Below are 24,559 nucleotides of genomic sequence, written 5' to 3'. Positions count from 1 at the left end.
TGTTATTACCTTTGGAAGTTGGATGTTTTTCTTGTGAGTTCAAGTTATAGTTAGGAAATATTGCAAAAGGTGCCATTGATAAATGTTATGGCGTTTCCTTGTCCTATCTTTTTGTATTTATTATAAAAATTAAAACGCAAATGGCATCTGGTATTTTTCCTAATAGTGGATATAGTTGTCCTTAGTCTGGATTTTTATTGATTCATACCGCTTCTTGTGTAATGATATATAGTTCAGATTCATAGTTTTTAATAGTGTTGTAGTACTCTACATTACAGCATTCTTTGTTTATAAGCAAAGATATTTTTATAATAAATATTTTATAAATATATCTTAATAATATAATTCTACTGTGATAATGGAAATATATATATTTTCAAATAAATAAAATCTTGTTCTTTTTTTCTATAAATACCAATTATATTTACATAATATTAAATCTTAACTTTAACTGATTTATTGCCTATAGATTTGCAGCCATAACATCACTGCCACTAGATACACAATCGCTGGCAATGAATATCTTACTGTTTGTAACAGTTTGTACCACTTCACAAGCAGCAATTTCCGCATATGTTACACCACCAATAATATACACCAATACTGTTCTTGGCTTTATATTAATTCCTCCATTCATTTTACTGTCACTTTTTAATGTTTTCAAAATTGTCTTTGCATCTTTACAACCAAGTTCTAAATTATTTAAAGTTAAATTTGATAATTTCTCATTCAATGTCTCCATTCCTATTTTCTGTTTATCAATAACAGCACCCCCAACTTTTAAATCATTTAATGGAGATAGTTTGTTTAGTACTTCTAGAAGAGATTCAGATGTCAATAAAGTATTACACAAAGCAGCAACTAATGGAATATAACTTCCATTAAAGACATATCCAGGAGAATTTTCAGATTCAGCTTGTGGTAGTTGCTTAAGTTTATTTGCAGTATTCTGAAAAGCAGTCTGCCATTTGGGTAATCTTTCACTTAGGTTACTTAAATGGCTAATATTGAGAGATAATTTGGGACTAGATGGCTGCACTAACAGTCCAGCACTGATTAAATTATTAAAAACATACAAAAACTTATATCCAAAAGCTAACAAATATTTACTAACTAATGAATTGTATTCGTCATAAGACAGACCTTGGGTTAAACTTAACAAACACATAAGACGTAAGCTATTATAAACATGAATATCTGTCCCAAAATGCTCATCTACATAAGTATAATTTCCTTTCTTATTTCGATTATTTAACATTTCACATTCTGTTTGTGTCAAATTCTCAAATTTATTATTCATTTCTGCTATAATTGTTTCACAAGCTAATACATGGTTTACTAAATTTTGTTTAAATAGAGTAACCTGTTGTAATTTTGTAGTGACATAATCTTTCATTTCCTGAATACCTAACGCTTTAATGTCCTCATTTTTTAATAGCTTTGCTTTAGAACTTAAAACACTTAATACTTCTGAGAAGTGTCTATGTTTTATTTCCCCATATAAGGTGTCTGTGAAACTATCTAATGTTATAACAGTTTTTTTATCAGATTTTTCCCCCGTTGTAAAGTTTACCTTACCCTTCTTTATTTTTGTTTCCTTAACATTAAGATCTAATTGTCCACAGTTAATACTAAATATCTCATTTAAAAGGCCAGTGTATGTGGCAGGTGTCAGCAAACTAGATGCATAGTCTTGATCTCTATCCATAATAATTAATGATCCAAAATCTTGACTTTTATCTAGATTTATGAAATCCCTTTGATAACTTTCTTTATATACTTCCAAAACATCCAACACACTTGATGAAAATTTACCAAGAGATAAAATACACTTAGGTTGACCTGTTACATGAAATAAACTCCACAATGACATAGCAATACTACTTAACATTGACTGATTTTGCTCAACAAAAACTTGCTTGTATAGAAAAGGTAATTCTAAACTTAACAATTGATCATCTAAATTAAATAGTTCCCAAGAAAATGAATGTAGTTGAACAATATCATATAGGCCTTTGCTTTCAAGTATAGAGTCATATGTAGACATAGTTTTAGGAACTATGATAATATGAAAACACTTGGTTTCTGAAAGAGATGGATTTAGACTCAGTACTGAAGCTATCTGGTCTAGTACACATTTATACTTCTGAAGACATGCAGGTATAAAGTATGCTCTTTTAGTATTGGCTGTTGCACCTAGTTGTGGATCCATTTTGTAGATTTTATCCACCCCATGTTGTCTGAAATATTGAATAAAATAATGTTAAAATTTTGCACTCATGCAATTCAAGGCTTTCAAGCCCAGAAGCTGGAGCCAGTGCAAATGATTCAAGTAGCTCTTACCTAAGCCAAGTAACACCACAAATCCTTTCTAAAGGCTTTATTAGCATTGGATCAATAATAAGATCTATTTTATTTCCACATGAAGACAAAATACATTCTAGTTTATGCTGAGAAACGAGGCTTAGAGAAGCCAATTTCAAGGTAAGTGGATGATCCATAATTAAAAGTATAAATAGTGATTAATCTATCATTATAATTGAACACAAAATATTATAATTTATAATTAAATATCAGCTTCTAAATTCTAATTCTATTTATGTTTTTTTTATATCTGACGTCTGACAATTTTTAGACTCACTGCACACAGTACACACCACACGGAATTTGTTGACAAAATTATTATAGATGTTACATTGTTTCATTTCACAATATTGTCTGTACAGAGTAATGTCACTGAAAAGTTGTCACTTTCGAAGTCAAAGTCAATATATGATTGACCTCGCTTAGTGTCTTCCGGTCATGCGTAGTTCTCTTCTTCGCAATTTCCTCCCCTCCGCCTCTTGCCGCGGAGTACTCGTCGTCGTAATATAAAATTCAGGTGAAATGGCTGCAAGATTTATCAAAAAAATCGTAAGTGTGTGATTAGTGTACCCCATAACTATTTAGTGTTATTATCTGCATGATTTCTCTATCATTGTTTCTTATAAAACCGTTTATAAAATATCATTAATTGTCCAAAAATAGACACTATAGTTATGTCGAAGAATTACATAAATGCGCTTTTGAAGCCTTTTCGTGAGAGTAAAGTTGTAGAAAGCTTGTTAAAATTGTTTGAGTCCGGGTCAAATAAGTCTTCTAGTGCGATTGGAACTATTAAACATGAGGTTAACATAATTTTTATTTCAAGTTACTAAAATGTCTTGAAGGTTACGGTGTTTAATTTAAATTGGTGCTTTACTTAGGTCCCGGCGAGCAGGGCGGGTGTTGCCCAGTACAGCACCGGAGTACGTAAAGTTACATTAATCCCTGGTCATGGAATTGGACCTGAGATCACGGTAGCCGTACAAAAAATATTCGAAGCCGCCAAAGTGCCTATTGAATGGGATGAGGTGGACGTTACAGCTGTTAGGGTAAGTATCTTGAATCGAACTGATATTTCAATGATAAACCAATAAACTTTACTAAGAATATATTTACTTCATAAACTATTATTTAAAACATGGTATTTTTCAAACTTTTAGGGTCCAGATGGCAAGTTTGGTATTCCCCAAAGGGCTATTGACTCTGTAAATGAAAACAAAATAGGTCTTAAAGGACCCTTAATGACCCCAGTTGGTAAAGGCTATCGCTCTCTTAACTTAGCTCTACGTAAGGAGTTTGACTTATATGCAAATGTGCGACCTTGCAAGAGTTTAGATGGGTATGTAATTAATTATTAGTTAATATTTTTTGTAACTACTAACTAAATTTACATACACTACTTGTAGAAATTTAGATTATTCAAGGTAACGTAAAACAAGTTCAAAGACGATCAATAACTTTTATGTCTTTAGTGTTATTTAAGATTATTGCTAGGTATTATTTGCTATTTTAATTTTCTTTAATTTTTTGTTGTATATTAAATTAACAAATAGATTATTGAGTAATCCATTAGTAATTATAACTTAATCCTAGGTGTTTCAAGTAATTCTCACTTATCAGTGACTGATTTGGTCTGATTCAGGATTGAATACATTTGCGTTGTTTGTCTTGTCAATAACAATTATAAATTGGAAATTGAAATAAGAAAAGAAAGAAAAGAGAATATTTCTTTTTATATAAGAAGTATAAAATTTTTTGAAATTAATAAAATGTAGAAAGTAAATTGTTACATTCTTCCATAATTTTCTCCTGAACAGTGTTAAACTATTCAATTCAAATTATTTGATTGAAAGCTTATCTTATATCTAGAGGGCAAGTACAAAGATAAGTCACGTAAATTTTTAACTGATAAAGCATAAAATGTCAGTAATCCCGGTATAATGTAATATCAAGGTGTTTGATAAAAAGCTGGAAAATTGATTTGATAAGTTATCAAGAAACTACTATTATATAATTTATAGTAAAAGCTAGAGATAACTAACTCATTGATGTACATTTTATTAATTCGTTTTTAGTTCATAATTAGTATCAAATTGCAGGCATGAAAAACTATTTCTTTAACAGTTTCACTCCCTTAAGTAATAAGATTTGACAACATAAAAAGAAAGTGGACTAATCTTCATTACTAAATTGACAAAACTGTCAAAGCTACATATAAAATAATTCTATAACAAACTACAAAGTGACTACAACATTGTTTCTACAATGGAATACTGCCAACCATTTGAATAAACAATGTACTACTGACTTTTTGGTAATCTAATCACTGTATTATTAAAAACACAACCTATAACATGGAACATCCTTGTAACATTTACATTTAAAGTATACTTAACATCATCAGAAGAATGTCATGGATATTGTGTCCATAATTTTTCTGTCTTGGACAAAAATTATTACACTGTCTTATCAAAACAATGTAACACATGTTAACATACTTTTACGTTTTTGAGTAAAACTGTTTTAATATAAACGCGAGTAGATTATTTACATTACAAGACTCTTTAAAAAAACCGTACTTTTTATTGTTTATCATACTACTATTTTTCTGACCTCTGGCCATGAGCTTTTACTGACTTACTGGCTTATAACTTCATATGCTTTATGATATTATAAGTAGTAATTTTGTAATATAAGTTAAATTTTTTTCACAAATTACTTTATTGAAATTTTTTTTCTAGAATCAAGACATTATACGATAACGTGGACGTAGTTACCATCCGTGAGAACACCGAGGGTGAATACTCAGGTATTGAGCACGAAATCGTGGACGGAGTCGTCCAATCCATCAAGTTGATTACTGAGGAAGCCAGTAAGAGAGTTGCGGAGTTCGCCTTCCAATTCGCAAAGGACAACAAAAGGAAGAAGGTCACTGCAGTACACAAGGCTAACATTATGTAAGTTTCAAAAGTAAATTCCAATTGAAAAGAAACAAAAAAATCATTCTTTAGCGCTGTAAAAAGCGTCGATACATTTGTAATGAGCAAACAACGGAGTTTATCTGACAGGAAAATTAATATCACCATAACTGTAACAAATTCTCTGAAAAATTATTACAAAAAAATGTTATCATCTATGACGTTAATTCAACAATGAAATACAAGATAAATAATAAACAAAATATGTATAGCTGAATTAGGTGTTGGGTGACGACTTTTATTGATGCTAATCGGTGTATGTTACACCTCATATCTAAATGGTTACGTCTAATCGTAGAAGTCGGTAGCATTGGTATAGACTGTATGAACTGGTATAGACGAGTTATTATAGGTTTCCTTAAAACTACAATCTATTTTCTTTATGATATCTATTGATAGTGACTCGTTGATTATCTATAAATTCGACGTCATAGTATCGTTCCGTTTTGTGGAATTTCTTTTTTTTTTACGGGACAGGGGATATAAACGACTTATACTTATTATGCATTGTGCACGTAGGCTCTCGATCCTCACAATACCAGCTTTTGACCAAATCCAGCTAATATTACTGATCGGATTGATTCTCTGTTCGGAAAGACATTGCATTGGAGTGTTCTGGAGAGTTCTTTGGGTTGATCCCTCCTGCCTCGTTTCATTAGCTTACGACCCGTTTTAATTTAAAATTTTATCAGCATCACCTTGATGACTGGAAGTCATTCACGGTCCGCTGCACAAGAGTTTCTTTTGCGAACTAGCTAACTGTTGAATTGACTCTCGGCGGTGGTTTTCCCTGGGAGATATGACCTCCAATTGTTTAAAAGAAGAGTATACTCCATCCTCACAGTCCCGCAAAGCATTCGCTAGATATACTCATATCTATGGGCGATGGCTGCCCTCTATACTACAAAAGATCGAGTGACTTAGAACGAATTGCTTATCGCCCATGGACACCTGCACTGCTAGAAAAATACTGGATTTTAAGGTCATTTATAGCCCCTATGGCTTATATGTTCGGAAATATCTCTACTAGCAAAAATTCCACAAGAAGTCGTTTTGTAAATTTATTAATTATCAATAGAAACTTTCTTATAAAGTTTACCCTCCTTAAAATATTTGTGTAGACTTTAATAAAATATACAATACTTGGAGATTTAGCGTAATAGTTATCATATTTTTTTAAATTTCGTTTACAATAAAGTTAGAAATTTTCAGGCGTATGTCAGACGGTCTTTTCCTTCGGTGTTGTCGTGAGATGGCTACTAAGTACCCTGATATCAAGTTTGAGGAGAGATACCTCGACACTGTATGTCTTAACATGGTTCAAGATCCATCAAAGTTCGATGTGTTGGTATGTATACTCTTAAATTTTAACTAATTAACAGAAATAAATGTCCCTTATAATGTGAAACGTATATCTTTTAAATAGAAAATATCAAAAGTTCATTTATGAAACCATTGAACTAATTTTTATGCAATTATTTTACAGAAAAAACATAAATCTACACAACAGTTAGTAGTGAAAATAATTTACATAGAGTATAATTTTTTATTTAAAAACAGATTCTATAATGAGTAGTGGACTAATTATTTCAGGTGATGCCCAACCTGTATGGAGACATCATGTCGGACATGTGTTCAGGTCTGGTCGGAGGTTTAGGTTTGACTCCTTCTGGAAATATCGGCAAGAATGGAGCGCTCTTTGAGTCTGTGAGTAATAAGTACTAGTTATAGTCTATACATATAGTGTAAACACAAGAATATATTAAAAAGCAATGCTTTTAAAAGTTGTAACCTTTTCTAGGATCTCGTAATTTAAAATGCAATTTAAAGGGTAAATTTTTTAGCTTGGAAGCTATTTGTTCCATATTAACTCTAGAGTTTATGGTACATTGCCTATAAATAAAAGACAATGTCGCAAATAATATTATATTACGAAAAAATTTAGGGCAGCTTACTTGATAGTGTTATACCAGGATATTTGATTTACTATACTAAGACAGTATAATCGTTATTTGATATAAATAAAATGTTTTAAATATTTTAAAAAATCTTAAAAACCCAATCGCATCGGAAACCATTTTAATTTAGAAGTGATTGATAAAACAGTGTTTTTTTCATCATAAAATGTAAGTTTTTAAGAACCAATAAACCGGTGTGGGATCATGCATGCCACTCGCATGAATCTATCCACTTGTTACTTCCAATAACAAAAACTTGATGTGTCCCTCTAGGCAATATATGTTACATTTGTAATTTTAAAATAATCATATCACAAATATGCTTATTAGGAAAATATTAAAGTAACTACAACCAAAATCATTTACATGCTTAAATATATGTATGTAATATATTGTCTATGTTATTTGTATTTAAAATCTGATAAAAGAAATTCCAACTAAGCCTAAAGGGATTTCTGTCTGTGGTGACTTGTAATAGATGTTTCATATGTATTGTGAATGTCCAAATATATATGTATTGTCTGCTAAAATAATACATATAAAAGTCCTTGCTCATTTACTTATGACTAATAAAATGCAGTCATTAAGAATTAATATGTCCTTGTATTCATTAAGTTAATGCTCTTATTTAGAAATTTTATTTGTCTTGACTTTGCTCTTGATAATTATTTTGAATACATAAAAACATAAACATACTAAATCCATTGATGTTTTCCATGTATGTTTTTTTTATCTATTTTTTCAATGCATAATAAGGGCATAAACTGCTTAACTCTACTAACCTCCTACCATCTACTAAGGTGCATGGTACGGCGCCAGCCATCGCGGGACAAGACAAGGCGAATCCTACGGCTTTACTACTCTCCGGTGTTATGATGCTGCGATACATGCGTCTATCAGAACAAGCTGATAAAATTGAAAATGCCTGCTTCACTGTCCTAAAGGAGGGAAAGGTTCTTACTGAAGACCTTGGAGGCAACAGCACTTGTTCAGCGTTCACAGAAGAGATTATCAAGAACCTCGCTTAAATTGATCTAAAATTTTCTCTTAGGTAGCTAAAGTTAGTGGTCTATCGGTCGTTTGATAATTATTGGTGAAGTTTTTACATACAATGTACGCGTTCAGACTTCATACATGTTTTTCCTGAGATTAATTCTATATTTATAGAAAATATCTTTTTTTTATTACTTGAAATCGGTTTAAACGCGACGACTGTTAGATATGTTTGACCCAGTAATGTTAAACGTAATTTAATTGTTATGTGTTATTTATATTTAACATACATAAATTAATGAAATTGTGAAAGTTTCAGCCATGTATTTACAGTATTGACAATAGCAATAAGTTTGTGAATTTAATTCTTTTGGTAATTTGTAACTCAACATCTGTTTTCATCAAATGCAATGTTATTTTAAGATTAAGTTAAGTTTGAATTTAACCAAATGAGTATTATTTTAGTTAGATCTGCTGAGTATTTGAAATTAGCTTCCGTGAGAGGAACAGTTAGATCTTAACGAAATAAAATTATTATTTGACTAGCTTTGTCTTATGAGAAAAAATTTAAGATTAAATAATTTAACAAAAATTGTGCTCCTTTGTACAATATGAAACTACCAATGTCTGTAATGTTTTATTTATTTTAATGTTAAAATACTATGAAGACTGGCAACTTTACTAAAATTAAATTAAGCTCATATGATAATGTTGCCAGGCGTGTGAGCTAATTGTTACCAGTTAATATTAGTGAGAAATGGCTGTTTCAATGTATCGTGTTGTTGTTAAGGTTAATATTAACATTTGTTGGCTATTGACGCTAGTAAACACACCCTTGAAACATGGCAACACCAAGGTGGAAAAAAATTGTAACTGTGTTGCCACTTGATATTTACTATGCGTAATTAGCGACATATGTTTCAGTTTAAAGTATGCCTTAGTGAATTTTAATTTAACTTAGGTTTACAATATTGCTATTCTGTAAGATTTAGCTACTTATTATTTTCTTCCTTGGCTCGTTCCAAATGCATTTTGATTTATGTATTTTTTTATTATTTTACAGTATTGTATTAAAATCAAGTGTTTATTCAGATTATTCTGACAATAAAAACAATATGCATTAATTAAAGTACTTATGATGTTTTTCTAGATTAATCTTAATTTATGTAGTACAAAATCCGAAGGAAATTGTTATTTTATTTTATTCCTCTCGACTTTCCCAGACATCCTAGCGTAACCATGATTTCGAAACAAATCTAAAAAAAGCTATTCAAGGTATGCCAGGTATGTACCACATATTTCCGTACATGTAGAGCGTATAATATATTTTAGAATTGCGCACAGATATGGAGTGATTGCAAAAAATGGTATATATAATGTATTTGTAGGTTTTAATGGTTTGCTTCCAAAACAAGGCTAGTAGTACTTAACTCGCGTTGTATAACCTGGGCCGTACGTACGTACATACAACATATCCCGGACAGAATAATTAATTAATATATAATATTTGCACTTTGTGTTTTAAGTCAATCTTGCTATTACAGGTACATGGAACTGCCCCAGATATTGCTGGCAAGGATATGGCAAATCCAACAGCGTTGCTTCTATCTGCTATTATGATGCTACGGCACTTGCAACTTAATGAACATGCTGATAAGGTCCAAAATGCTTGTTATATGGTATTAGCGGAAGGCAAATCGCTAACTGGAGATTTGGGAGGTACCGCTAAATGTAGCGAGTACACAAATGCAATTATTTCTAAACTGTAATTTAGAAGTTCCCTGTTCTCAAATAATTTGTAATATTTATTTAAAAATTTCCAAAGACTACATTAATGTTATAAACATAGTCATATATAATATACATTGAACAGCAATATATAGGTATCTATTCTCCCGTAATTTGAATGATTTATTATTCTTGATTTTTGTTTTTGATAAAATCTATTACCACAGAACCGTGTTTTATTTTAAACATCCTCATAGTTCCTGTCACACAAAATATAAAATCTGCCTACATATTACGTCTACTAGGCATTGAGCTAATTTTCGTATAAGTTATATATGGACAGGATCTGTTTGCCCATCCATACTATCTCGAGGGAACGTGAGTCAAAGGACGCGAGAATAGAGGATTACTGCATTAATAACTCTCTCGCTTTGCTTACTTATCAATAGCACGCGCATTTTCTTAAGATGGAGTGGAGTAACGATTTGTGTAAGGCTAATAAATACAGAAGTTAATAATCATTTATGCCAACTTTTAGAGGACATCTGAAAAATAAAATGTTTAAATTATAATTATCTATATCGGCGCGTCAATATGAAATTAAAGGTAGGAAAGCCATTATAAAAGTTGGCTCATAAAGTAGTTAACGTAGTTATTCCAATTACGGCCACTTTGTAGCGAACAACTAACTAAATGTAGTAAATACTTACGCCTTACACCCGAGGAGTTTAGTCAAGATGCCTTAAACTGATAAGGCCGACATACAATACATACACTACCCTACATAATGCCTAATACATAAACATGTAGAAAGTCGAATTTGTATAAAATGACAGTTCGATCGACAAATTTACATACACTACTGTACATCTTGACTATACCCCCACTAGCGTGGATGGCTACTGCTCGTGCAGCCTCGCTAGAAGGTAGAGCCAGCTTAACAATAAAGCTTTGTCTTTTTTTTTTACTTCAAACCCTGTCCGGGTTTGATTTAAAAAATGTGGATATAATGCGACTTCACACATTTTGATGCCTCCCTATTTACGTCAGGTGTTTACGAAGTGGTACATTGAAATCGATCAAAGCAAAAGCTATGGCGCGTAGATATCAATTGACTCGTGTTTATAATTTAAGTTCTTGTTTAGAATCGGAAACGCAAATGCTTTTCTGAATTCTCTCATCACTTAAATTATTTAAATGTTATATATATTTTAATATACGAGCTGATTGTCTTTGATATGTCATACTGTGAAGTGACATTTCATAATCCACAACGCGAAGATGTCAAAGTTGAAAGATGAAATAAGCAGTCCTAAATCCCAATCGAGCATTTCAAAGTTAAAAACTCGTGTTGTTTACGTCCTTATAACCTTAAAATTTTATATAAAATAATAAGATAAATAATATAGTTGAATATTCTTAACGTCATGGTAAAACGGGTAAGTTAGTAATAATATAAAAGAACCTATACAATAAAATATGGTAAACATTTTTTAGATTGAGCTTTGATATATTCCTATATTGTTTTCAGCAAATGAAATCATCTAAGACAGATGATGATGATGAAAGCAATATTTTGAATGAAAATGGAAAACGTCCGGCAGAAGACGCAAGTAAAGAAAACAAAAAACGCACCCGCATTAAAAACTTATATCGTCAGCCTACTGCAAAAGAATTAAACCGACTTAACGAAACGGAAAATTTATTTAATTCTAACTTGTTTCGACTACAGATCGATGAAGTTTTAGATGAAGTTAAGCTCGCAGAAAAGACTACAAAGCGATTTACTGTATGGTTTAATTCTTTTAGAGAATATTTACTTTCTATTAATGAAGATAATATAGAATATGACCTGTCTGAAAAGACCATAACAAAGCATTTAAAGGCAAGTCTTCCAGTTTGTGAAAAATTGAATAAAACAAAGGTGATGTTCCAATTTCACAAGTTTAAAGATATTAACATTGTTGGTTCTTATGACACTGGTACTGCTATAAATGCATCTCTTTATATAGATTTACAAATATTAGTACCAGCTGAGACATATACAAAAAACGATTCAATTAATTATCGATTTCATAAGAAGCGTGCTGCTTATTTAGCTTTTATTGCTTCATATTTACAAAAAACAAATTTAGTAGAGGAGTTGAAGTATTCTTGGTGCAATATGTGTGTAACAAAACCTGTAATTGATCTAAAGCCCAGTGGTAAACTTGGTAACTACTTGACAGTGAGACTAAACCTGGTCTGTGAAGAGGAGGCATACAAACTCCATAGATTTTCACCAGGTCGTAATAATTTACGTGAATCATGGTTATTGACAGAAAAGCAAGAAAATGTTACTGAAGTTGGCCCTCCAACACCTTATTATAATTGCAGTGTTTTGAGTGATTTAACAGCTAATATAAATAACAATTTTGTTAAAGAAACATTATCAAATAGTGAAAATTTGAAGCAAGCAATAATTCTCTTAAAAATCTGGCTTAGACAACGTAAACTCTGTGTGTCAGGCCACATCATAAGTTTGCTAGTGTGCTGCTTAGTGAAGATGAAGAGAATCAACAATATTATGAGCAGCTATCAAATCATAAGAAATGTATGGATATATTTGAGTAAGTTCTTTGTTTAATTATTAAACAAAACCAAACAAAGACAATGTAAAATTCTTTTAGACAATGTAATAGATTAAACATAGTTATATAATTTTTAAAACCCAGCTTAAACAATTATAATAAATTTTATTTAACTCTAAATTTTTTGCTTTTGTTAGAGACATCAAAATGGGACACAGAAGGCCTCTCTCTATGTAAATCTGAAGACTCTCCGCACATTGGACAGTTCTTAGAACATTTTCCTGTTGTATTTCTTGATAAAACGGGATACTATAACATCTGTTGGCAAATGTGTAATGGCACATACAATGCATTGAGGCGTGAGAGTGAATTGGCAGTTGATATGTTGGATAGTGAGAAAATAAACAGTTTTATTCCACTATTCATGGTTCCAATATCTAATTTAACTCAGTTTGATTATATAGTTAGGTGAGTTTATATATGTTTTGTGTAGTGTGATCTTCAATACATTAAGTATACTTAAAATATATGTTAGCCTGAATTATTTCTAGCTATGTTTTAGACCCTTGATAAATGTATATACATATTTTTCTTTTTTCTTTCAGATTTCAAAACCTACAAAAATTAAAATCATTAGTGTTACAAAGAGTGTCAAAAGAAGATAGAATTAATTTTGGTGTTGATGAATTACCATTAGTAGTAAATAACATTTATAAACTACTTACAAAAGGGCTAACAGATAGAGCTGATTTGATTCTGCAATTGGTAGAGGCAGACTTTTCGTGGCCAGTTAAGAAGACTCCAGAGAAATGTAATGATCTAGGGTGAGTTTTACATAGAACACACTTTTTATTAAAACTGTATAAAAATCGTAGATTTGCAAATTTCTATTAATAAAATAAAAAATAACAATGACTTCTGCACTAGTTAGCAGGTTTGACACTTGCAAGGATTTGTAACACCTTATATGGTAAACACCTATATAGTGAAATATTTTTCTTTTTAAGAAAAAAAATGTAAATCCTAAAGAGGTTTGCAATATTTATTACATGAAAGTATCATTGTAGTATTGCTTGTTGTGATAATTGACTAAGTGTGTTACTAGGCTTATAATAGAGATTATATATGAAGTAATTTTAGCTTGTGTTTTGCAGATTTGAGGAAAAGTTGTCATTTGGTCTAATCATGAATTCAGCTAATGCAATCAAACTTGTTGATAAAGGACCCCAAGCCAATCTTCCTGAAGCAGAAGAATTTCGGTAACATTATAAATTAGATTTTTTGTACATTAATTAAGGCATAGAAATAGCTAAATTATTTGAAATTTAAAAATAATATATTATATATAAATATATTGCCTGGAACTAGGCATGTAAAATAGATCCTAATTGTTGAGAAAGTAACAAAAAATATTTGAGTTTAATCAAAATCCTTGCTTTTAATTTTAAGAAACATATCTTGTAATTATAGATTATTCTGGGGGGAAAAATCAGAGTTGCGTCGTTTCGGTGACGGTTCGCACGTAGAAGCTTGCGTTTGGAATGCGGATACCTTCTCAGAAAGACGGGCCATTGCTACCCAAATAGTGGATTATCTGATGAAATTAAAATATGGTTAGTAACTAAAATCAATCACACATAATATATGCATATGTAGATAGAATGAATGATTATGGTACCTATAGGAGTCTTTGTATTCTTTTTCAAAAAAACATCTTTATGTGTGAATTATGTGTGAATCAAATCAAAATATCTTTATTCATATAGGTTAACATGTACACTTATGAATATCAAGAAATATACCAATATATTCAACACATATTCTTCTTTAATCAGCCATGTGCTAATTACTACCTTAAAATATCAAAAGAAAGATGTGTATATAAACAGTAATATGTATTATTGTAATTATCTAGTGTTTAATATAAATTTTACTTGAGACACTATATTTGAAAAAGAATAACAGAGTATCTAAAAAAAACAATTTCAGACGTACAACAATCGGAGATTTTCCACATCTGCAATCAGCTTGACAGTTTGACAGCTCGCAAAATGGCGGCCTGCGAACAGAGCGAAGAGCTCTCTGTCAAAGTGTTGCAAACGTTTGACGAACTACGTAGAGATATGCGAGCCCTTACTCAGCTGCCGTTGGAAATAAGCGCTGTATATGGTAAGTAAGTGCTAACAAAGGCTCGAACATTCGAATATTACATTTATAGTAAAAAATGACAATCATAAGGTGTCAAATATAAAAAATAAAAAAATAAATCAGTGGCACTACAACCTTTTTAGGTCTTGGCCTCAGATTTTTGAATCTGTTTAATGATCATTTTTATATCTAATAGGCAAGTAGGTGATCAGCCTATGGCATGACACGACGTCGACATGTCGGTTTCCACACAATGGTTTCCTTCACCGTACGAGCAAATATTAAATGTGCACATAGAAATAAAGCCCATTGGTGCATAGCCGGGGATCGAACCTACGACCTCAGGTATGAGAGTCGCACGCTGGAGCCACTAGGCCAACACTGCTCCTGGCTCCAAGGTGTCAAATATACAGTTTTTTTATATGATTTGCTCTCAATCAAGAGCTCATCTACAAAACAGCCATAAAAGGCTACCGCACACCTATGGTAGTAGGTCTACTGCCGGCCAATGAGAGAGATCTAATGTAATTATTGTATTTTTAAGGAATAAATATCATTACAGGAACCTCGTCGGTGTTTAGCTATAGCAATCCACTTCCACCGTTGCCCAGTACATCCGACCCTAGAGTTTGGAAACGTGCCTCAACATGCCTCATAAAACCGCCCCAAGAAGACAAGAAATTGTACCTGCCCCCGTATACACAGGCCAATAAAGCTGTCATTGAGTTATGTAAGATCAGTTCAGTTACTATATTATATTTTATTCCTATAGTTTTCATTATGAAATTAGGTTACAGATCAAACTTGGATTATGTCTGGATGTCTCAAAGCTACCATAAATTTTTTCGTTTTAAAGTTACTTTGGTTGAAAGTATTATTTTTTAATTTAAGTGCCTGTATTTTTATTTTCGTGTGAGGCATTTTGTAATACATACATGTTTAAAAGCTTAAAATAATAGTATAAAAAAATATAAAATATTTAAAATTTTCCGTGACCACGTACGCTGCAAAAAGCACGCGAAACATCGCAATTTTTTTTAATTATAAAATTATTGTAAAATAATTATAAATTTATTAATAATACATAGCTTCAATCCATTGAAAAAGTAGCTTGAAATATTATATATTTATTTAAATATATGTAGGTGTTATATTCTTTTATACCACGTTTCTAGGCGTGGCTATGCCGGAAGTGTATTCTTTTAAGAAACAAAGAATGTTTCGCTAACCTAAAATTAAAATTTCCAGCGCATAGCGGTAAATGGCCGGGTGAAATCGAGGCATTCCGTTGCTTAAAGGCCGCATTTCATTTGCAAATATCAGAGCGGCTCACGTCCCAATATTCCTTACCAAGTCAGGCATACCCCACTCATATTGACGTTATTAAAAATGGCTTCTCGTACCGCCTAGAGATCTTTCATCCGAAGGAAGTAACGTTGTTGAGAAGGGAGGTGGAGGAAGGAGTCGTAAAATTTAAGGAAAGCGAAGAAAGTATTAGAATACAGCGGGATACATTTCTCTTGGCAAGTTTAAGAGGCGCGCTTCATGGGTGAGTTGTTTTGTTAATAATATTTGTTATATATGGAAGTCATTAATATAAAAAACTTTTCATATTATTCGACGTTTTGAGTACGTTTCAGCAACATATCTTCTCCTAATTATATAAGTTTAGAGGTTTATATATAAATAGTGTTAAAATAAGTTTTGTAGTGGCCATTCAAGTATTACGTATGCAGATTTCCTGCAATTTCCCCCCTTCCCCCTCTACGATTATCAGCAAAATTAAGCAAAGCTCTGGAAAAGAATAGTGCATAAATGCATATTTTTTTTTGTAGAAATCCTCGAAAATGCATTTCGTTTAATATGTGTAAAAAAAGTAACAAATATATACTATATAACCTATAGTGCTTATACTTGAATATTTACTACATTTACAACTATGTATAAGTAAATAATAAGATAAAGAATCATTAAACTATCTTTAACTATAATTTCGCTTTCGCGTTAGGTCAGATGCCCTTTTGTTTCTAAGTAATTAGAATCAATATGATTACCTAAAACATAAAAGAAATTTCTAATTTTCAGTTTACATCAAAGGCACTCAGCCTTTGGGCCAACCGCCTGTCTATTAAAACGCTGGCTTTCCTCCCATCTGCTCTCTCCCCCCCATTTCCCCGATACTCTTGCTGACCTGCTAACAGCCACTGTCTTCCTCCAACCCGAGCCATTAACACCCCCCACACAGCCCACGGTGGGTCTGTACAGAGTTCTTCAGCTTTTGGTGCAAACCGATTGGGCAACGCAAATTATCTTCCTCGATTTCAATGGCGATATGACGCGTAAGTATCAGTTTCTATTACTATTAAATTTTGCTGGTATTAAGAGGTCTTTTACTGTATGTAATTCTTTGATAATCATTAATATTTGTACACTTTTGTCATTCTTTATTTATAAAATTAATTTATTTAAAATACATATGAAAAAATCACGTTTATTCACTATTACTTGAATCCCTTGCAACTGCTTCTTTTAACTTAAACATACAATTTTAATACAAATAAAAGAATTGTATACAATTATGATCAACATTTTTTTTTATTTTCAGGCGAAGAAATAATGGAAATAGAGCAAAAATTCTCGAATCGTACTGAAGAGGATCCGGTAATGTGTATTGTGACGTCATATGATGGATCAATGCCCTCCATCTGGAGTAGTTCTGCGCCAAGTAAACAGGTGGTGACACGTGCGCAAGTTCTAGCTAAAGCTACCTTAGCTTATGTGGAAAAAGCTCTATTAAAGGACTCGAATGACAATTTATTAGTAAGTATTAATGTTTAACAATTTTTTCAGTAAGCAATACTAAAAAACCATTGCAATTTTTTTACTAAAATGTATAGTACATATATAACTGTGGCTTTTAATCAATTTCGAAGTACCAAACCTCAATTCAAGACAATATACCCGAAACCCCAATGGCGTATGGGGCATAATAATTACTAATTTAATTAATTGCTTCCCTCGTAATAAAACCTAGCATATACTATAGCTTTTTATTTAAAATGATTTGGTGTACTTAATTCAACATTTCTTAAAACTAATAACTTATTAAAATTATAGCCAGCATTCGTACCATCATACAGCGGATATGACGTATTAATCCACCTGAACGCTGCAATAGTGCCGTACTTTAACGAGCGCGTAGACGCGCGCCCTAAACTCCCCGCGACAACTGACGTAACGAATGACGTCATACCCGTACTTGAATTTAATCCGGTCGATAAATACTTGGAGGTGTTGCGGGTGAGTTTTTTATTATTTTAGTTTTAACATAAAAGGTGTAAATGTGTGATAAACTTAAAACTAGATTTTCTTTGACATAATGCTACATTATCTCTGAGTCAATCCAAAATATTTTAACCAACTTTATTGAGACAGGACCAACTGCCCTATTTGAAGAAGTCTCTACTGTTTTATTGTATTTATAATTTTAATCAGTATCCTTTTTTATTTTATAATTTATTTCTTTATTACGAAATATATTATTAATTTATCAAAATTAAACCGACTTCTAATACCTTATTCAAAAAAATATAAAATGCGTATATGTCTTAAAAAAACTACTGAAAAGATTTTAATTAATCTTTGACTGCTCCTAAAGGAGTATATACGAAATTCAAATAGACTTACCAAAACTAGCGAACTTCCCTGAGAGCTTACTTAGCTTACATACTATCATTACAGCGGAACTTTATACAATTACAGTAATATCTTGGGCAATTATGACCTCCTTTTTTCGCGTCGATTGTAATACAATACTGAGTATTCATGATTAATTTCAGAGCGCGTATGACGAGTTCGCTTTGTTCTTCTACGATACCTATGGTGGTGACGTCATCGCTGTCTTATGGAAACCACATATCAACGACACCAGAGAATTTCAGGTATTATTTATTACTTAAGAAAGGGCAGTGTTAGCCTTGTTCACATCACTAATATCGCACCAGTGGACTTTCTTTCTATGTGCGCATTTAACATTTGCTCACACGATGCAGTTTTCCTTCAAGTAGAAAAGCTTGTCTTAGAAGCGAGATCACGTACTTGTTTATTAGAAAAAAAAGTGCGTGCGTACAAAGTACACATGTCAGAAGTGAAACTTCTGTGTAAATTATTTATAAATAAAGTTCTAATATGTAATTAGTAAAAACGTTGCACATTTTCGTGACGCGACTATTATTATTATTGCGTTTCATTCGTAAAAGTTTTACCCTCATGCTTCTAAATAAGTTTCACTACAAAATAAATGATTACGAAACTGATTCAGAAATCTGAAGCCTAGACCTCAAAGATTATAACGCCACTGTTTTTTTTTCTTTACCCAATACTCTGGTATCATATATATAGAGGCTTTTAATACAACCATGCTATTAAAGCTTTCGCAGGAGCGAAACATTATTTTTCTTTGTATATTTTCTTTTGCATCTATATCTTCTATTGACTCATTATAATAATGGAAAATGTGTTATATTAAGGGCCTGTTTCACAATGTCCGGATAAGTTCCAAATAAGCTATTTATTACTTATTGGTTGGATAAACAGTATTTTTGCGTTTCACGACTGTCAGATAGCGCTGTTTGTCATGAAATGCCAAGTATATTATTCGGAACTTTTATCTTTCGGGTAATATATGTGTTGCATAGCTGTTTGTGACTTTATCCATACATTGTGAAACAGGCTCTAAGTCATTTACTTACATCGGACATGTGATGCTCTGAATTTAAATTGAAATATTTGACAATTAACTTTTACAGATTACAAACGCACACGCGCTAGTTCCAATCGAAGGCAGTGATAAGAAATTCAAAGTAAATATTGAAGCTATAATTGAGGACTTCAAGATCCTCGGTGAAGGAATTGTTAAAGATGTCCTTAGTAATTCTTAATAAATTTTTATTATGTATTATAATTTGTTTCGTTTGACCTTGTATTAATTCTAAGACAAAATAAACAAATTTACATACAATTACATATTGTTTAGTGACTAAACTATTGTGTATCTTTACTAGTTGAATTTTCATATTATGATTATAAAAGCAAATTAATACTATAAATTCATATTCTTAGGGTGATTATATTTTAAGTAAAACAATCTATACACTGGTTACTCGTCAATGAAGTAACTTCTAAAAGTTATTGGAATAGTTCCAAAAATAATTTGAATACAAAAAAAATATTTTTTATGCTGACTATTTATAAAATGTTAAGATAACATATTAATAAAATGATATAAAATAAAATATAAATCTATTTTAAACCTTAATAAAATATGGTAAAACGTCCAATGGTGCCGAATATCCTCGTATCCAATCACCGCCCTCCAAAACCTTAGAAGGATCCCCTTGCGCCTGCCACGAACCCTTCGGTAGGTATACGTCACGTTGCCTTGCGCCATGTTCTATTACAGGTGCTACTAATATTGATTCACCAAGTAAATATTCTGTAAGATTTTAAAACTCATCAAATCGTATCGAGTCCAATACACTAAGTAAAGCGAGATTTCAAAATCACGCTTTACTTAGTGTATTGGACTCTTGGATAATTTCTATTAAATTTAAGTTCAAACTTAAATTTAATAGAAATTATGTTTATTCCGTTTAACGGAAGTCACAGATGTTTCGCGAATTTTAAAAACAGAACATTCCTTTCAACATCATTCCTTTGTCTATGAATTATGTCAAAAATGTATGTTTGAAATTCTGGAGTCAAGAGTTTGCGCTACGTTTCAACTATGAATTATCCTAGTTTTGATGTTGGAGTTAGTTACTGATGGTCCATTTTTAGTTTGACAACAGGTGATTGATTAATAATACTCACGGTCCGCAATATCGTAAGTCTCACTATTATTAGGTTCAATCCACCATATGGGAGGGTTTACTGGTGACCCGTCTTGCGATGCTTTCTGACATGCTTCTATTATCTTTGGTGCGAATTCTTCATGGAGTTTTACAAACTTCCGACTTATTTGTACGGTCTATAAGTGATTTTAGGTAACTTTGATAAAGGACTTGAATATTTTAATTTACTAATCAGACTTTCATAAGAAATATTTAAAGCATTAGTATTACCTCATCGTCAAAATCCCACGGAACATAAGAGAACTGCAGACTAGGCATAAACGTTGTCGCTTGTAACCATCGTATAAAGAGTTCCTTTGATGGAGGTTCATTATATCCGTTTCCACCGATCATATCTGGCAACACCAATGGGTATCCATTCATATTAAGCTGAAGGAGAGTAGTGATGACCGTTGGTAGACCATTTTCAAATGTCCAGTAACTGTCCTTGTCTATCATTCGGATGAATACGGGTAGGTCTTGAGTTCTAATAATGAAATGAAAGCTGTATTAAAATCTAAAGAGTAATTCACGGTGGATTTACAGTCAGTGACGGAAGTCGAAACACGAATTTGAACACGCCATATCCGTACAATTCCATCCATCCATCCAAAAACATATCGGTTCAAATATGTTTTTACATACAGGTGACCTAATAAGTACTTCGAAGAGCCCTAAATATTTAACATATGGTTTACCTATAACCAGACCTGACTTCTACCATGGGACCGAACTGTGCGACTGTCCGCAAGTAGTCAGCTGTAATCACGCCAGGCTGGTCATTGATGTCGCCTTTTAATACTGGAATCTGTTGAACAAACAGATCTGTATTACTTAATGTTTAAAGAATGTATAGCCCTTTTGTTAATGATTAATATAACTCTGGGAATTGATAATAAATTAATCGTTTATAAAATACTTAATACTTCACTACTACAGTGTTTTAGAGCCGTTATTTAAAAATTCTCGAACATTCTCTTACTAGGCAACAAGTCTCCTATGTTACCAGCTGATAATAGAATGAAGCTAGCAACTGAGGGGTTAAGTCTTAGAAAGTTCTGTAATTATTATTAAAAGTATGTTTGTACAAAATACACTTACTTGTGGTGCCCAACCACTTTCCCCGCCATCAAACTTGAAGCTGTCAATTCCATATTCAGTCTGAAGAGTCTTTAGTCTCTCCGTGTACCAAACACGTGCTTCAGGATTGGTGAAGTCAATATAAGCAGTGCTTGTGGCGTTATCATTCCACCAACTCGTCTCTACTGAACCGTATTCAGATGAAACCAGATACCTGAAAGCATTTAAAGTGAAACACAAACGACTGTTAATAAATGAATAAATCGAATATGTCATGTTATTGTTAACATACAAAATTTACAATAACAATAGTTCCCTTTATAAATGTGGTGAATAGGCTTTCATCTAACCAGTTTTGAATCCATGTGCTACGTAACTTCTATACAACGTATCTATAAAATCCAAAATTTACCCTTTGTTTACAGCTTCCGTATACCAAGGCTCACAATTCTTATTGATAAATGGATGAGTCCAAATGGTCACTCGAAATCCCATATTCTTCAAGCTGTCTACCGTATTCTTCATATCAGGGAATCTCCTTACATCGACAGTCTGTGAACCGTAGCATACTTCCCACAGGTCATCAATTTCTATATGACTATTCGGGAATCCGTTATCTTTTATTTCACTTGCAAACTTCATAACTGTGTCATGGTTGATGCCCCTCTTATATCGAGCCCAAGTGGACCAAACTGGATATGTCAGCATTCTTTCATCAGGTATGCCACTTGGATGCTTTAAGTACCTCTGAACTGCATATTCGTGTGCAGTGCGAGGATTTTCAAATATACCCAAGGCATATACTAACTCATTAACTTCTCTTTTATCAGAGTATGGTGGTTTGATGTGTGAGTAAAAACATGCGGCTTGTTTATTAATATTATTCTGGTCTACGAATAGGGGAGCTTTCTTGTCAAAGTAGTAGAATATTCCATCAGAGCTAAGCCAGTATGGTTCGGCGACAGCGCAATTGTCAGCCTCTTTGCTGACGTAGGAATAATCTTGGAGAAGCAGACGTTCTATAGGCCAGTACTGTCGTTTCTGCTCTGGACCTCCGTACCAGTGGTGACTCCCTAAACGAATTACATTAGTTTGATTAAAGAAACTAGAATTTAAATTTGAGATTTTCAATGAAAAATATTATTCTTTATGTAATAATTAAATCCATCAATTAATCTACGGACTAAATAACTAATCATTGTATTGTTACAGAAAACAAATGAAATTGCATACTTTGGTTTTTAAATTTAAACCTCACCAAGCCTTTTTGAATTTACCTTAGTTATACATGTATATGTATGTATCGGATGTAAAGATTATATTAAAAAAAACACTTTTTATAATCTTTTATTATAATCTTACCTATATTAATACAATCCTCTAATCGTTGACTTTTAGAAGACTTCCATCTGAATGTAATGACATGTCCATTAGCCACTTCCTTAGGACTGATTGTTACACTTGTATCATTATTATACTGAATAACCACATCCCCATCTACAGACGTTTCGTTGATAACCCCAGTATGGCGGCCTATTACGGATAATACCTGCCGGTTGCCCCCTTGATGTAAGGGATTTATTCAATTAATAAGAGATGTAACAGTAACAATGAATTAGATGCTGGTAAAAGTGTATTTTTTTGATTGTTTATTCCTTCTGATATAACGAGATTTAGGTATAACTTTTATTACCATTTTTAATTATAAAACTATTTATATATTATACTGTTATTATTACACATACAGATTGACGGTTTCAACGATAATAGTTTTCATAAACCGTATGAAACTATTGTCGTTGAAACCGTCAACATTTTAAAAATTGTTCTGGAGTTTACTTACTTCGGACTAGTATTATGTTCAGACCCGTGTGAAAATTATCTTCGAGTCGCACTTTTACGTCAGGTTTGTCCACTAGTTTAATGTCCAACGCTGAACACGCAGTTAGCAGAGTTACCACTGTGTAATAAATATTGATAGGTTTACCAACGTTTTCTATAAGATTACATGTTAAACGACGTCGTTGGTTTGTTGAGAAGCGGTTTTTTTAATGTTAGTCGGGTGTCTCTAATTTGAGTGCAACAATTGTAAAAAACTGATCAATAACTGGCCACTAATACTGACACATTTCACAACTCTTCCCTATTAAATTAGGTCTTTTATAATATAATTAATATAATAATTTTATTTAAAAAAATATATGATAAAAACATTCACTTTCATCACCTTAATATTATATTCAACGTCTTTTTAGCAAATAAAATTCCTGTTGCTTTAGAACAACAATTTAAAGGACAAATAGGTACTTACCCAACAACGAGTAATCCATGTTGTATGTCCAACATAAAACTGCATTTAAACTACGGAATCAATCGCTTTGTATGTTTTATGGCTATCATTGAGAGCAATTATACTATCAATTAACTGTTACACTGTATTTATGCTATAATTGATTGTGCATATATAAATTACATGCAATAATAAAAGGTGTGTAAGATTTTAATTAGGTTAAATAAAAACAATCTTATTATATTCGCCGTGTATCACGTTTTTCAGTAGATTAGAACGAAAAGAAAAGAAGACTTACTACTTTACTTTGACGTACTTTACTGTACTGCAGATGCTTGAATTTTATATAAAGGCAATGAAATAATAAAAATGTTACAATTTATATATTCTTTATTATAAATTAATTACAGATAGTTTTCTTTGACCATGAGACCATGCGGATATATTTTTTATATGCAACGTGACAATGGAATGACAATGATAAAATACTATCACATACACAAATACAGATTTGGACAATAAATCTACCCAAATCTATTTACCGTGGTAGAAAATAATT

General features: G+C 32.0%; 4 protein-coding genes across 7 annotated transcripts; 2 read left to right on the top strand and 2 right to left on the bottom strand.

The window, feature by feature from the left end:
* Positions 1 to 38: 38 nt before the first annotated feature.
* On the bottom strand, positions 39 to 2,674 carry LOC111001026 (vacuolar protein sorting-associated protein 33B). Its single transcript, XM_022270692.2, has 2 exons — positions 2,344 to 2,674; positions 39 to 2,240 (listed from the first exon to the last, which is right to left on the bottom strand). Exons 1-2 carry the CDS (start codon positions 2,499 to 2,501, stop codon positions 464 to 466), a joined length of 1,935 nt encoding a protein of 644 aa, XP_022126384.2. The 5' UTR covers positions 2,502 to 2,674; the 3' UTR covers positions 39 to 463.
* An 83-nt stretch (positions 2,675 to 2,757) lies between these two features.
* Positions 2,758 to 10,250, top strand: LOC111001006 (probable isocitrate dehydrogenase [NAD] subunit alpha, mitochondrial). 4 transcript variants are annotated; one of them, XM_022270664.2, is made up of 7 exons: positions 2,758 to 2,913; positions 3,246 to 3,413; positions 3,525 to 3,703; positions 5,106 to 5,321; positions 6,555 to 6,690; positions 6,936 to 7,049; positions 8,101 to 9,646. In XM_022270664.2, the coding sequence occupies exons 1-7, from the start codon at positions 2,887 to 2,889 to the stop codon at positions 8,326 to 8,328; spliced, it is 1,068 nt and encodes a 355-aa protein (XP_022126356.2). In that variant the 5' UTR covers positions 2,758 to 2,886; the 3' UTR covers positions 8,329 to 9,646. The 4 variants fall into 4 exon arrangements, with proteins under 4 accessions (XP_022126356.2, XP_022126357.1, XP_022126354.2 ...); XM_022270665.2 differs by lacking the exon at positions 8,101 to 9,646 and adding an exon at positions 9,838 to 10,250 and having other exon boundaries at positions 2,759 to 2,913; XM_022270662.2 differs by lacking the exon at positions 2,758 to 2,913 and adding an exon at positions 2,931 to 3,167.
* A 1,080-nt stretch (positions 10,251 to 11,330) lies between these two features.
* On the top strand, positions 11,331 to 19,697 carry LOC111001011 (nucleolar protein 6). Its single transcript, XM_022270675.2, has 14 exons — positions 11,331 to 11,460; positions 11,553 to 12,630; positions 12,789 to 13,059; positions 13,197 to 13,415; positions 13,746 to 13,850; positions 14,062 to 14,204; positions 14,581 to 14,760; positions 15,302 to 15,469; positions 15,988 to 16,288; positions 16,825 to 17,078; positions 17,345 to 17,559; positions 17,857 to 18,039; positions 18,579 to 18,680; positions 19,548 to 19,697. The coding sequence occupies exons 1-14, from the start codon at positions 11,449 to 11,451 to the stop codon at positions 19,677 to 19,679; spliced, it is 3,363 nt and encodes a 1,120-aa protein (XP_022126367.2). The 5' UTR covers positions 11,331 to 11,448; the 3' UTR covers positions 19,680 to 19,697.
* A 170-nt stretch (positions 19,698 to 19,867) lies between these two features.
* LOC111001028 (myogenesis-regulating glycosidase-like) lies at positions 19,868 to 24,142 on the bottom strand. The gene is made up of 9 exons (XM_022270694.2): positions 24,022 to 24,142; positions 23,554 to 23,670; positions 23,073 to 23,273; positions 22,123 to 22,783; positions 21,732 to 21,924; positions 21,329 to 21,438; positions 20,862 to 21,117; positions 20,611 to 20,767; positions 19,868 to 20,233 (listed from the first exon to the last, which is right to left on the bottom strand). The coding sequence occupies exons 1-9, from the start codon at positions 24,038 to 24,040 to the stop codon at positions 20,046 to 20,048; spliced, it is 1,902 nt and encodes a 633-aa protein (XP_022126386.2). The 5' UTR covers positions 24,041 to 24,142; the 3' UTR covers positions 19,868 to 20,045.
* Positions 24,143 to 24,559: the final 417 nt, after the last annotated feature.

The sequence above is a fragment of the Pieris rapae genome, chromosome 5, assembly GCF_905147795.1.
Source record: "Pieris rapae chromosome 5, ilPieRapa1.1, whole genome shotgun sequence".
Lineage (NCBI taxonomy): Eukaryota > Metazoa > Arthropoda > Insecta > Lepidoptera > Pieridae > Pieris > Pieris rapae.
This window is presented reverse-complemented; position numbering and strand designations above follow the sequence as displayed.